We start from the raw sequence: 13,772 nt of genomic DNA, 5'->3' as shown, positions 1-13,772 counted from the left end.
ACTTTTGTAGTATACCCCCCACCCTGTAACTTCCTGAAACTTTCATTTTTCAAACATTTTTTTACATTGTCTTTTTCACCTATGTCAAAACTGTTGAAATAAAATGTTTTTGTAATTACCTGTGGTCTTTTTATTAGTTTTAATCACGTTTAATCCACCCCATTGAAATACAATGTGAAAATTTACAATGTACCCGCAGTCAATAACTTGCCGCGTTTTCGTTGGCTAACTCTACCTTATTTTATGTGAACATAGGATTGATACATTGTATACTTGGACTTTCTCTGTGAAATTATTATGAGCTACTTGTTCACATAAAATTACCTTTGAGTTAGCCAACGAAAACGCGGCAAGTTATTGACTGCGGGTGTAAATTGAAGATTCTAACTTTGTATTTCAATGGGCTGGATTAAACGTGATTAAAACAAATAAAAAGTCCACAGGTAATTACAAAAGCATTTTATTTCAACAGCTTTGACATACATGAACAAGAAAATGTAAAAAACTGTTTGAAAAGTGAAAGTTACAGAAAGTTACAGGGTGGGGGGGTATACTACAAAAGTACCCAATTTTATAACCCTAGATATGCGAAGAGAGCACAAAGAAAAATGTCCAGTATATGGATGCTGCAAAGATCACAATGGTACACACAACTGTAACAAACTGTAATAAACGTTTAGAAGATGCAATAAGCTGTAATAAATTTTTAGAAAAAAATTCATAAACTATAGGCCTAATAGGCCTAAACATTTAGAAAATACAACATGAAGACAAAAATAGCAATTTCTAACTAATACTAGTTAGAGACTTAGCTAGGTAATCGCTGGTAATTTTGCTCAGCAAACACAATATCCTATAAGCCTATACACTTACAAGTTGCAATCGAGATAAATAGGGTTCTGAATGTTGAACCGGTTGCGCCTTTGTGGAGGGGGCATTTTCTAGTATTGCTATTTTTGTTCAGTCGATAAGGCCTATAACGAATTTTGGGATTGGCTGTGAGTTATTCATATATGCATATAATATATACATTTTGTAAGTTATTCGAAAAAAAATGGTAAATTTAAGATCATACTTAGAGGGTCATAGTGGCAGGAGGATTTCGTTTGTTTCACTGGAGAACGAAAAAAGGAGGCGATATCTGAAAAACGCGACTGTTCTGTCTGAATAAAAAAGGCGAAAACGCCACTAACGTAAGGGGAAAGTAAGACTGTAAAAATCGGAATGAAAATGCGTTTGAATCGAAACTTTTGCAAACTTGTTTTCACACCAGCCGAATCAATTTGAAGAAGGGGGGGGGGGTGATTTTGAGGATGTAATAAATCAGCTGTATATCAGACATAAAGCTATTGGACATTAAAATTCAAAAAGAAGTAGAAAAAGCCATATTTACAATGACAACAATGAAACAGGTGTCGAACGTTGCCTGCTAGCTCCGTATCGCTGCGGTTTTTACAATCGTTTTTATTAAGAGTAATATGAAGGCGGACTTATGTGTAGATCTAGTCGAATAGTGGATTTGAAGGACTTGCACTTTGAACAGTGGAATGCATGATGTATACTGGTAACAGTTACGAATCTGACACATCTGATACGCCGAAGTAGGTCACATAATACTTTACAAGTAGGAAAAGGGGGAACAGAAAGCCTGGTCTTTTACACTCCTTCGGCTTTTTAGACATGTTATGTTCAGTATAATGTTTTAGATACAACGCCAGGTTCAACGAAAGGCAGGTAGACTTTTCTTTTTCCTTAATCTTGTATTATAACTTAAATATATTGTGTTAATATGAATGATGGAGGAGATAGAAAATCATGACGATGAATGAGACATTGTACAAAAAGTACTATCTAGTTGGCTATCTCTTTTAAAGACAGTACATCATTACAAGCGACTTCTTCCCGGGATTCCTATTGTTTAAAGTATCCCGGAAAAATAAATCATTCCATGTAACTTATGGGCCTGCTTGGTAGTTTTACTGCTGAGATTCATTTGGCAGATTTCAGGACGTGAGTGGGAAGTGACCTGGTTTGAATGAGTCCTCTCTTGCTTGTTTTAAAATATTCACTTTACTTAAGAACAAGTTCTTAAATATAACTAGACTAAATGTAAAGTTTGCGTTATATTTTCTCAGAGCTGTATAGTGAGAGTAGACGCATGGGTATAAGATGATTTAGATGGTTTTAATGCAATGTACAACTGTGTACAAGCTCAAAACATTGGTCTTATTAACTTTATTTCAGATGATTTTATCCCGCACAGGATAAGGCTATCTCGAAGAGCTATCTCTATAAGGTGAACGAGAGAAGTGTGGAAACCGTTTGCATCGGGAAAATAAGTAGGCCCCTAATAAGTCCCTCTCTGCCATGCTCTTCCTCTCTTTCTCTTTCTCTCTCTCTCTCTCTCACACACACACACACACACACACACACCTGTCTCTCTCTCTCTCACACACACACACACACACGCACACACACATACACACACATACGCTCCCTTGCTCTCTTTCTCTCTCTCTCTCTCTCACACACTCACACACACACACACACACACACACACGCTCTCTCACACACACCTGTCACACACACACACACAGAGAGAGAGAGAGAGAGAGAGAGAGAGACACACACACACACACATGTGCGTCGTCATACTTTTTGCATTTCTTCCTGCTCGAAATCATATTAATATGCCGTACATTTGATTTCAGTGCTGTACAATGATTTCAAATCCGTGACTGATAGATGCCGGCGGGCTACATATTGAGAAAATACAGAAAGATAGTGAGGCGAATCGTAACTTCAGAAAAACGTTAATGAAAGCCGTAGGAGGGACGATGCCAGATAGTTGTAAAATTGACGTCGTTTGTTATGGCATGCGAGCAGTTGCCATCACATTTGCAATTCTTGCCTTCGTGTTTGGGACAATAATGTGTTTTATGATGTATAAATACTATGCTCTTCTTCGAAATTACAGACGTATCGATCCGATGCTTATTGGGGAAGAAAGAACACGAGACGAGGAAAATGAAGGTCGTGATTGGACCGATGCCCAGACGTTTTCTATGTAATACCTTTGTAATAATGAAATATGCTCACCTTATATGTCATTATCACCGTCCGACAAATGTCTTTTGTGTACACAAAGTACTTAGAACAACGGACATAGTGAAATAATTGATATTTATTGTGACTGTAGAAATCGCAGAGAAACATATTGAAATAAAATTGCCTGGAAGTGAGCCCTTACGTTGCCTTGTAAGATTATTTTGACATGATTATATTCCAGGCTTTCGTGGCTAAATGAAAGAGCAAGTGGTACGTCGGTATCTCTGGAACTTTCCACCACGTAAAGAGAAGACTGATAAGCACATTACAACCATCACGATTATAGAAAATAAAATTAATATAATTTAAATTGATGATTGTGACCGTATCGACATTCAAAATCAATGCAAAATGACAACACATAATGAAACAGCGTCAGGGTTATAAAAGGCATGGTGACGTGGAACGCCCAGGATACTTATAATCTTTTCTACATTTTGCAAAAAGTGATTATCCAACACTGGGTTGGTTATTGCTGGAAACTATTATTCCAGTTATCGACAGAATTGGAAGTGAATTTCATCTCTGACATAAAATACCCTCTGTGTGTGTCTTCCTGGTAAAGTCAGTACAATTGGGATATTCTCAGTGATCGTTAAAAGGAGAATATGCAGTAAAGTTCGTGCTTGCTTCTTTGCAATCTCATGTTTCTGTCTTTATGCTGCTCCTCTTGTTACTCAGATAGCGAGTCTTTGCCATTTGTACTGATCCCACAATTGTTAGTAGTAAGCATATTAAACAGCGTCTCGTCCTTTAAGCAACCTTGCACGAATTCGTCTTTGGTGAGAACGCCGTCACAATTAGTGTCCATCTTTTTGAAAATGGATCTTGCTCTCTCCTTTGGGCTGCTCTCTAACTGAGGTTCCCTACCAACTAAGCTGTAGATCGCCTGAAATAGATGACATAGATAAGCGAAACGCTGGGAGGTACTCATGTGCACTGAGGTCATAGATTACTGACTTTTAAAATCCGTGGAGCTTAAAAATATAGTACCGAATATTCCACACCAGAAACCAGCTTTCAATATTTTGCTGAACAGTTTTGTAGACAGAATTAGCCAGAAAATATCTATAATTTGTCAAAGAAAAATATCCCTGTGGCCCTGATAGTGGGTATATACAATGTATATCTTATCTGTATTTCTACTCATTCTTATTTTGACATCATTCAGTCGACAAAGTCCAGTCACAGATATTCACTTTAAGTATCTCCGTCATCTCATGCTCCTCAATGGTACCATTCCTGTCTATGTCATACAGCCGAAATGCCAGGGCCAGCTTCTCCTCTGGTTCTCCTGATTTGGTTATACTAATTGCCTGAAATTTTAATGCAAATGATATTAGCAGATAATAAAGACTGTCACCAATTTGAACTGTGTATTTTTTAAAATGTGTCATGGCAATATATTACTTTTCTACAATAATAGAAGAGCCTATTTTAAGTAATATATTCGTGTTATAGAGGAGCTGGTTTTTTATGTAAAGCTTTCATATCCATGCAATATAATTTGACACTAGTAAATCCTCAATTTACACTGGTTACAAGGGACATCGGTGTCAGAAAAAACCGCGTTCCAGATCTCAAAGTATTGATCAGAGAAGTGACAGTAATCTCTTAACTCTCCAGTCTTGATCTAATAATTTAAAACTATTGACTGTAAAAATGTGCTACCTAACACACCCTGGGACCTGCATACTACAGTGATAGTCCCCAATTACTATTACCTCGTACTAACGCCCGGCTCAAATGAAATGAAATTGTTGGATTAGGGGTGCTACAGATATAAATAAACATAAAGAAAATATCTTAAATATAATCCTACTGGCACCCGTGCTCAACCTCATTTATAAATTGCGCTAAATGGACTCAAATTGTTTGTATTTTGATACTTCCAATTTCTAAGCAATTAGGCAAAAAGCATTTTCAAAATCTATACCCAAGCGTCTGTAGTTACGCCGGAGACAATAATTAAAGAATGCCGTATACTCACTACTAAGAATTCCTTGAAATCGATGGCACCACTGTTGTCTTCGTCGAATGTCCGGAAAACGTGTTCGTAAAATGACTTGGCTTTGCTGTCGGGGAAGAATTCTGAATAAAGGTCGAGGAATTTACTTCTGGTCAAGGATCCTTCAGGGCAGTCTTTCTGGAAATATAATGAAGAACACGATCAGCATCAATTAAGATTGCTTTTGACCAGAAATCACATCAGAGGCACCTGTATGTCTTTACTGAAATCTAGGTACCAGTTCCTAGTACGCCTTTATTCCGTATTTTTTCACCTTTATCATATACATTCATAACAGGTCAGTTATTGTCATAAAAGCCACAGGTTGTGTTTCAGTTCATTAACGAGAGGTCTATCTAGACGTTCACAGAGCATGTTTCCGCCATGCCAAAAATATAAATATGAGAAACCACGAAATGTAAAAATCTTGATGTTGAATGCTGTACCTAATCATGAAGTCTGCGTTACGATGTCTTGTTTACAAAAAGAAAGTATGTGATAGACTTCATACAAGAATAAGCTCAACTTTCCAATAATACACATAATTGCCCCCAAGTTGCGTTTCATTTCAACTATGTAATGAAAATGTCGCGTGAAAATCTAGATCGCTTTGCTGGATTTGCAAATCCGCAGAGACCAATTTTCGCCCAGATTTAGCAACCGTGGGACGATCATTTACACGTTTGTATTCGCCGTAGGTGGGGAATGCCAATTAAGTAAATAGTATCTCTGAAGGACAAACCCTCAAGGAGACGGGGTACAACAAGGGTGACGTACATAGAGTTGCCAAGAACCACAACCGAGAAAAACAGAGATGCTGTAGTACCTGACCTTTTGAAGTGCCCATACCAGTGCGTCGATAAGAAATTGAACATTATCCGGACAAGCAGAAAATCAAATGATTTGTATAGTGAAAAGAAACTAGACCTACATGGACTGAGAACATAAGTTTATGCCGGCTTCTCTCTTTATTTTCGATTTGCACAAAAAAAAAAAAAAAAAACCAGCAAGGTTGGATAACTTGGGTACTGTAACAAATTGTGGGAAATTTCCTCCAAAGGCGATACGTTAAAGATTAGACATTTCGCTGCCTGACTCTACTAATAGACCAACTCTCGGAGGACGTTCATTCATTTCGTTTGCATCTGCATCAACTGCAGGAAGGTCAAACCTGTGATAATTCTTTAATTTTATTATCAGCCTCATCAGATACATACAGCAAAAAAGCCAACTAGCGCGTCTGTCCATGGAAAAAACATTTCGCAAATGTGCCTGCGTCCAATAAATTGGTTTAAGGTATTGAAGTGGAGAGAACGTGGCTTTCCCGGTAGATATTGATGTCCTATGAGACTTCTGCCTCGACTACTTACACGTGGCAGGCATTTGTTTAATGGGTAGTGGTGACAGACCGTGTATTTATATCTTCAGTTTCCAGTACACTAACTCTCACTGAACCTTCTACCTTGGGTTTGCCTACACCTTCTCATCCATTATACTGATCACATTTTGTACTTGGCAAGAAAAGTAATACCACACAAAATCATGAGTCATGTAACCCAAACTTTAATATGTTTCAGTACATGAATATACAGTCTAATATACGACATTCACATCGAAGATTTGATCTTTTTCAATAACGTACCATGATTTTTTATGAAGAATGTGATATACATATTGATGTTGTTCTTTACAATATACCATGGATCACAAGTTAGAGAGCATTCACATCGAGAAGAGCCGAGGTCTAGCAAGGCAGAGACCTAAATATGGCGGACCTACATGAAAGGAAGACCGGGGAAACCATTTAATGGTCTCTCAATGACATTCACTGACATTCATTGAGAGACCATTAAAGGATTACGCGGTTCTTCTCGATGTGAATGCTCTCTAAGCGTATATGTTCCGTGAATGATACCATAGTTACGCATCACTCTGTAGCTAAAAAATGGTGCAAAAAATAACTATTAAGTGAATCAGATGGAGGAATGCACATGCCCCAAACACAATAAGAATGCTTGTGGATTATAATCAAATGGTGACAAAGATCATTCAAAGCTTGTCATATATTAACATCAATGGCCAAAAGAGTGTATGGGACCTGTATGATTTAATGTTACAAGGGTGAGTATTTGGGTTTCATTTGTGATCAAGGAACACCAATTTCACAGTGGCAATATCATACAAAATACCTTATATTCACTATATTATTAAAGATTATATGTTAACCACACACTATTGTGAAAAATGCATCAGGGAAATCTTTATAACATTGTGAATATTTACTAGAAAAAAACATTTCGTGTCACTATGGATTTTTTTTTATTTTGTTTTTGAAGTCAATGTAAAATGGTAAGTTTATCGAAGAAAACAATATATTCATATTAAGCAAATAGTGCCTGGGTCCCATTTCCTATCAGGAATTCTTCATAGTCCCCCAGGACTGTGTACTATTTGTTTATTATTAAAAGTTTCTTATAGATTAACAGGTAGATCTAAATGAAGAGATTATCTCGTTATGCTACACAAAATAAAGTAGAACATTATCAGTGAGCATTGGGTTATTCTTTCCGTGCGTATGTGTATTTCTTCTAGCTCGAATCTGAGAGATCAGTGGCATAAACAAATAGAAGGGATTATGCTGTGGCCAGCACCTGTGTTATAAAACGTCAATTAACCAATAACAGCAATAAAGAAAACGGAAAGCAAATCAATTCTGACCGATTTCGGCCAATGTTAATGTTGTGTGTTCATTATTGTTATGTTTATAGAACTTGATCGGTGAATTGCAATTGTAATCTGTCACTCAGGCCGCACACACTGTCACCACCTATGGAAATCTGGAAACTGGACACTGATTACATAGTTGTAGTCTGAACGATTTGATCAATCTCTTGATCAAACCATCGAAAACAATTGAACATGAATTATATTTAGGCGTATTATATCATTGCTAAATGATGAAATTTGCCAAGATATGTGTAGTGGTTTTCCTGTATCTGGAATAGGTAAATCTATAAAAACAATTGGCAGAATGCTCCATCGGTACGCAATGCTTGTCAAAATGCAATACACTAAGTTTGTGTTAATAGTATATACATGCTTTTGCGTTTGAAAAGTTTTATCTTATTACGAACAGACGAATCTACTAAGGGGTCATTAAGTGATGAACCTTTCGTGCTCTTGAGAGTTCACCCACCACATGACCTGCTCACAATATACATTTTCAGTTGAAACTAGAAGGACGCTCTGAGAAGGATACATATCTGGTTTTCAATATTTTGGTTAAGGACGAGCGATAACCACAGAAATTGCCTTGACTTATCTAATTTAGTTTAAGCCATTTCCTTTTGGACATTTTATCATACTGCAGGCAGTGAAAACATCGGGTACATACAGGGGCAGATCCATAATTATTTGAAGTGGGGGGGGGGGGGGGGTCCGCGGATGCGCAGCCGACCCCCCCCCCCCCCTTTGGCGTGGGTTTCGGGGCCCGCTGAAGGCCCCGAAAAATTTTGATATTTTAGAGGGCGAACGGTGCCATTTGATCTTGTTTAGAACTTTAATTCAGCTAGTCAAAATTCCAATTTCAAGAGGGGACCATCGGTGGGATTGCTTTCAGAAATCGAAGGTGGGTGGGGGGTGGTCAGGACCCCACTGACAACCTTCCCTAAATCCGTCATTGTAAATATACCTGTACTGGAACTTCTGGCTAACAGTCATTTTTTGTGTGGGCTAGATGATTGTGATTTAGCGGCACCTTGTTGCATTTGCCTCTGTTATCTCCAGTAAGTGTGTGACATGCTTCTTACTAATTAATGTGCACAAAATTCACCAAAGAGACTGATCACAGTCCAACATGTCCTACACTAAGAAAGGACTTTACGCATTTATATTAACGATTGATTCCTTCACTACCAAGATGATATTCCCCTTAGCCAAGATGAACTGTTACCTGTCTGAACGGGACTGTTCAATGATTTGCATTTATTTTCAGGTCTCCATAATTGGCCTATCAAATGATATCATCACTTCAGAAAATGCTACACACCGCGGCAAAAATCGATGTATGCATCAGTGATTTAGATGCAAGTTCACTGCCACCATCTTATGAGTACTGAGAGATAAACGCTGCAAGTGATAAAATGTGCCTTAAGATAATCACAGTGTATCATTACTTTTCATTTCCGGAAATTGCACAAAATCGTCGTTAACTGCCACTTCTCTCAGTTTGCTTCTAAATACAAATAAAGGATGCTCTCTTAGTTGGCATTTTAAAGTTTACTTCAATTTTTTAGGAACATGAATAACACAAGCACAGTATTGGCCGACAAATTATGGCAATTTAAGATACCATCAAAGTCACATCGAGTTGAAGTGCGTGTTTTATTAGGCTGGATTCTGCAACAAATTAAAATTTATAAGATCTATTATCTCTCGCGGGTACTTTCAACATTGGCATGATCTAATTTGTGTTTGAGAAAGACAAAGAAAAGGGAACATTAACAAAAACCAATACAATTTCCGGGAAATGCCAAAGTGTAAGAAACGTATCTGTTGATACTTGATCCAAACCAGAGAAGAAAGATCAAAGATTATTCCTCTGACACAGAATAATTCCCAGAAGTGTGGTTGGACCTAGTTAGAATTCTCTCTCTCCCCCCTCGAAAAAAAATCGTACTTAATTAAGAACGAATGACTATTGCCTAAATATTAAAATGTTTTGAATAAAATGCTTCAAGAAAAATGACATTGCCTTTTCTGCAACGAAGTGGAAAGTAAAGAATAAGTGCTGTTAAATGCAATTATTGAGACACTTCCTCCTAACCTTCAGGTTAAAACAACCTGGAAAATTCAGTACATTACTTATCTAAAAATGTTGTTATCAATCATTTACAACTATGTTCCTGCAAGTTTTAAGAGAAACAAAAGCTCAGACTGCGCCAGGAGAAAGCGTTAAGACTGCACTTCATGGAGCCCGTTATCCCTGCCCGTAATCACCATTTCAGTAGTGCATTCGTCAACAATAAAGCTTCTTCATACCCAAATACACTTGAAAGATACATCCAGTGTCAATTCACTTCACCAAATGCCTTTTACGATGTTTTCTTTTTCTACAGGCGCTATAAACCTGTATCTCAGGGGACAAATCTTGAATGAATTACCAAATTCGCTGATTTTGTTGACTTTCAATGTAGCTATGGTGACTCATATATCTTGGGCTAGTGACAATAAACGTGATCATTCCTCTCCATCTCCTCCGAGCTGCGTGAAATGCATATATATGTGTTCACTCACTTCTACTACCAGATATAGGAAATTTAATGCCGTCAATTTAACATTGCTTAATGCACCTGTCAAGGTGCCCGGTAAATACGGGGAATTTCACGGCAATGGTTTTGTTATTGATTTAGAAGAGCATTTTGAACGTTTGAATCTTAAGGCTGCACTAAACACCGGAATACCTTCTAAAAGTCGCCTTCCTGGTATTTTGAGAGACGCTTATGCCGCACTATTTGCATGGGCATATCTAAAGGCAACTTCTTATGACATTAAAAAATAATATCAAACGATTAGGCAAAAAAAAAAAAAAAAAAAGCCAAACAGGTCCCGTGATGGCCTGCCTTAGCTCTATACGGCATACACGATATATCCTCTAACAATATTACGTCAATTTCCTGCCATATCAGTATTTGAAAATTAATAGAATATAGATGTGCTAGAAATAAGACCTACTTCATTAAAATGCAGTTTATTCTCATCGATCAACGGCGCCAGTGAGCTAACCTAGATATAACCCATATGATGTTCACCCGAATGGCAATGATGGCATTTTATTTACTCTGATAGACTAATTAATATTAAGCTCGCACAAGATCGCGTTAATGAATCTACATTGATATTTTATAAATGCGAATTAATTGACAAACACAATGTACGGGTTGGCCTATCGAGTGACAAATGAAAATTATTCGACAGTAAAATGTAAACAGAAAACCAAGCAAAACGTATACCAGTCAGACTGTATGCGAAATAGATGCTCTTCATATTTTCATAAACGTGTTAATAATGGTGTATCTTAGACAAACAGTGATAATTCGCCAGCACTGTTGTTTCTCCACGTTCACGGTGATTGATTCCGGTAACCATCCATGTTACTATGGATTTGGAGGGAACTCGATTTAGTGACAATTCATCTAACGGGTCTCAATGAAAACATGCTAAAGGTTACGAATAACAAGAAGGATATAGCAGTCGATCTGTAGTCGATACTCTACAGTTAATTTAAGGCTATATTCGATTTACTGTTAGCATAGGAAACGGAGAAAAATTGAACATGAAAACCAACCGCCAAAATTTCTAAATGTGAATGTATGCTTACACTGACGTATAAATGTGTAATCATTATTACGAATTTTTATTATATTTTCTTTCTTTAATAATTTTTCTATCATACGAAAGTCTGCAACTATAAAATTTCGAAAAAATGCAATTTCACATATCAATAAATGGGCACCCTTTGAAATAAAAAGTCTTCAAAAACTATAGAGTACAAATAAATAGGTCTTAGTTTGCGTTTAAAAAGTGCCTGAATAATACTGTTCTCGCGCTAGTCAATTAACATCAATGAACAAATTTATTAGTACAATAATCATAATTTGAACCTAATGATGGATAATTGCTCCATATTTCTTTAGCCGTGTTATTCTTATCGAATTGTTTCTGTTTAGTACACCATTTGAACCAGTTACGCGAGATGGGGAATCATACATCCATACATCAGATATACTGTATGTCCTAGTATGATTATGTTGGGGATAAATCTACAGTTATTTAAAATAACACAAAATCCTACGCAGACTGTAGTATTTCATTGATAAGGCAAACTTACCATGTAGCCCTTATACCATTCCTTAATCTGCTTTTCTGTAAAACAAGTCTTTTCCAACAAATAATCCATATCTTCTCGTGGTAATTTGCACTTCTTTTTTGAATTGGAACTCTTCGCGTTTCCCATTTTGCGACAAGAGTCTGTCAGACCTCCTCTTAGCTGTGGATCCTTAGTCCATACGATGGTCCATAGAATTCTTTCTTGATGTTCTGCTTTGTCTCGAGGAGGTCTGTCTTAGCAAACGCCAACTTGGTAAAATGAAGAAAAATAACTTCGATTTAAGGCTACCACTCGAGATAATTGACTGCAGGGACATAAATCATTGGCCGTCTTCCTGTGTAAGGTTCACTTATGAAAATAATTTCCAGTATTGTTTTGAGTAACAATCTCCAGGTATAATGAGCGGCTTCCCGGGGCTGAATGTCTGCTGGCACAGACGATTCTCGGCACGGCACTCCCTGTCTGAGCCGCCGAGCTGGGAGACAGTAATAGATTTGGGTTAAAATGTACTCTGCATTGCTGTACTTCGTTCTCTCACAACAATCGAGCCGAAAGCGCCGGATCTCAGAATAAGTGGCAGACGATGCGGCCGCCAATATTTTTGGTGACACGCACAAATCTGACAACAAAAAGCGACTAATTCAAAAAATGTCACAATGCACTCGATTTCTGCAAAAAGCTTTTAAATCCAACCTGTAATCCACATTTATCTATTAATGGATTTTATGCCAACTTCAGAGGAGTCCCGGGACAGTCGTTATTATCATGTTATTTATAAAAAAACGCAAGAGCATTTGACTGAGTAAGTGCCTACAGCAATTCGTACTGAAACTCTACATTACCAGACGCCTGATGGTCATCGTTTATGATTAGTTTTCAAGTCAGAATGGTTCTCTTTCAGCTTGGGTCTAGATTGAACACGAAATGGCTAGCACAAACGGAAAGTGGTATTAATGTCATCACAGTAAGCACTAGCTTTGCTTTTATGAGTGATCTTTTTATGGTAAAACTTGATATGGCTTGTCCTCTTCAGGAATAAAATCTATTAAGTGATGCCATTTCTGATACTTATGTCCTCGCACAATAAACTTGGAATGGACGTTTACAGTCTCAAAGATCTGTTAGAATGTGGTAGTACGATGAGGCTGATTGATAAGATCTGCCGTAGACAAACGCTCTCAGGACGCGATACTCCTTACGGTTCTAGATAGCTTACGATCCGCATGTCATCTTCGGATGCCGTGTGTTTCAGCGCAGTTCACAGCTTGCCCTAGCCAACTGGCCATTATATCGAATTGGAAAGCATCACAAGGGTCTGTCGTGCATTTGAAAGCATAAAAATAAACACCTACCAGGTACCCTTGGCACAGCCACGTCAATAATTAAACACAAATACAACTAACGTCAGAAGAGCATACAGCAAAATATCGACACCGGTTTGTTAAATATTTAAAAGTGATCAATACATTTTCCTCGATAATAGATACATTCGATCTTAAGTGCCCGAATAGAAAATAATTATCTAGAAACTGAAATTGCGCGTTTGCATGTTTCCCATTCTAATCAAGCAAATAAAAATGCAAGCAGTATTGTGGATTAAAAATGATGTGAAGTAAATCGTAGAAGTGCATTTGTTTTTGTTTAGGGTGTTATCTCTAAGACTTTGCATTGATCAAATACAATATTGAAATGTATTGATCTTTTATATCTGTTGTTGATCTTTTATATCTGTTGTTGTTGAACTATGATAAACATAAAAAGAAATTG

General features: G+C 37.3%; 1 protein-coding gene and 1 long non-coding RNA gene across 2 annotated transcripts; one reads left to right on the top strand and one right to left on the bottom strand.

Annotated features, from left to right (window-relative positions):
* The first annotated feature begins 1,345 nt into the window (after window positions 1-1,345).
* Window positions 1,346-3,242, top strand: LOC106151950 (uncharacterized). Its single transcript, XR_015332099.1, has 3 exons — window positions 1,346-1,730; window positions 2,245-2,339; window positions 2,712-3,242. It is a non-coding gene; the product is annotated as an uncharacterized LOC106151950 (long non-coding RNA).
* Window positions 3,243-3,392: 150 nt separating this feature from the next.
* Window positions 3,393-13,361, bottom strand: LOC106151949 (neurocalcin-delta). The gene is made up of 4 exons (XM_013525395.2): window positions 12,006-13,361; window positions 5,099-5,254; window positions 4,308-4,424; window positions 3,393-3,997 (listed from the first exon to the last, which is right to left on the bottom strand). The coding sequence occupies exons 1-4, from the start codon at window positions 12,129-12,131 to the stop codon at window positions 3,782-3,784; spliced, it is 615 nt and encodes a 204-aa protein (XP_013380849.1). The 5' UTR covers window positions 12,132-13,361; the 3' UTR covers window positions 3,393-3,781.
* Window positions 13,362-13,772: the final 411 nt, after the last annotated feature.

The sequence above is a fragment of the Lingula anatina genome, chromosome 1 (genome assembly GCF_051362555.1).
Source record: "Lingula anatina isolate TDL-2025a chromosome 1, LinAna3.0, whole genome shotgun sequence".
NCBI classification, from domain to species: Eukaryota; Metazoa; Brachiopoda; class Lingulata; order Lingulida; family Lingulidae; genus Lingula; species Lingula anatina.
Note: the sequence above shows the minus strand (reverse complement) of the source record. Positions and strands in the feature narration are given on the sequence as shown.

What these genes read in the sequence shown, in the direction of transcription:
- LOC106151949 (XM_013525395.2), bottom strand. Translation starts at nt 12,131, where the DNA reads ATGGGAAACGCGAAGAGTTCCAATTCAAAAAAGAAGTGCAAATTACCA. An exon ending in ATTTCAAGGAATTCTTAGTA is followed by an intron (nt 4,425 to 5,098) that starts GTGAGTATACGG and finishes TTAAAATTTCAG; the next exon opens with GCAATTAGTATAACCAAATC. An exon ending in AGATGACGGAGATACTTAAA is followed by an intron (nt 3,998 to 4,307) that starts GTGAATATCTGT and finishes CATCTATTTCAG; the next exon opens with GCGATCTACAGCTTAGTTGG.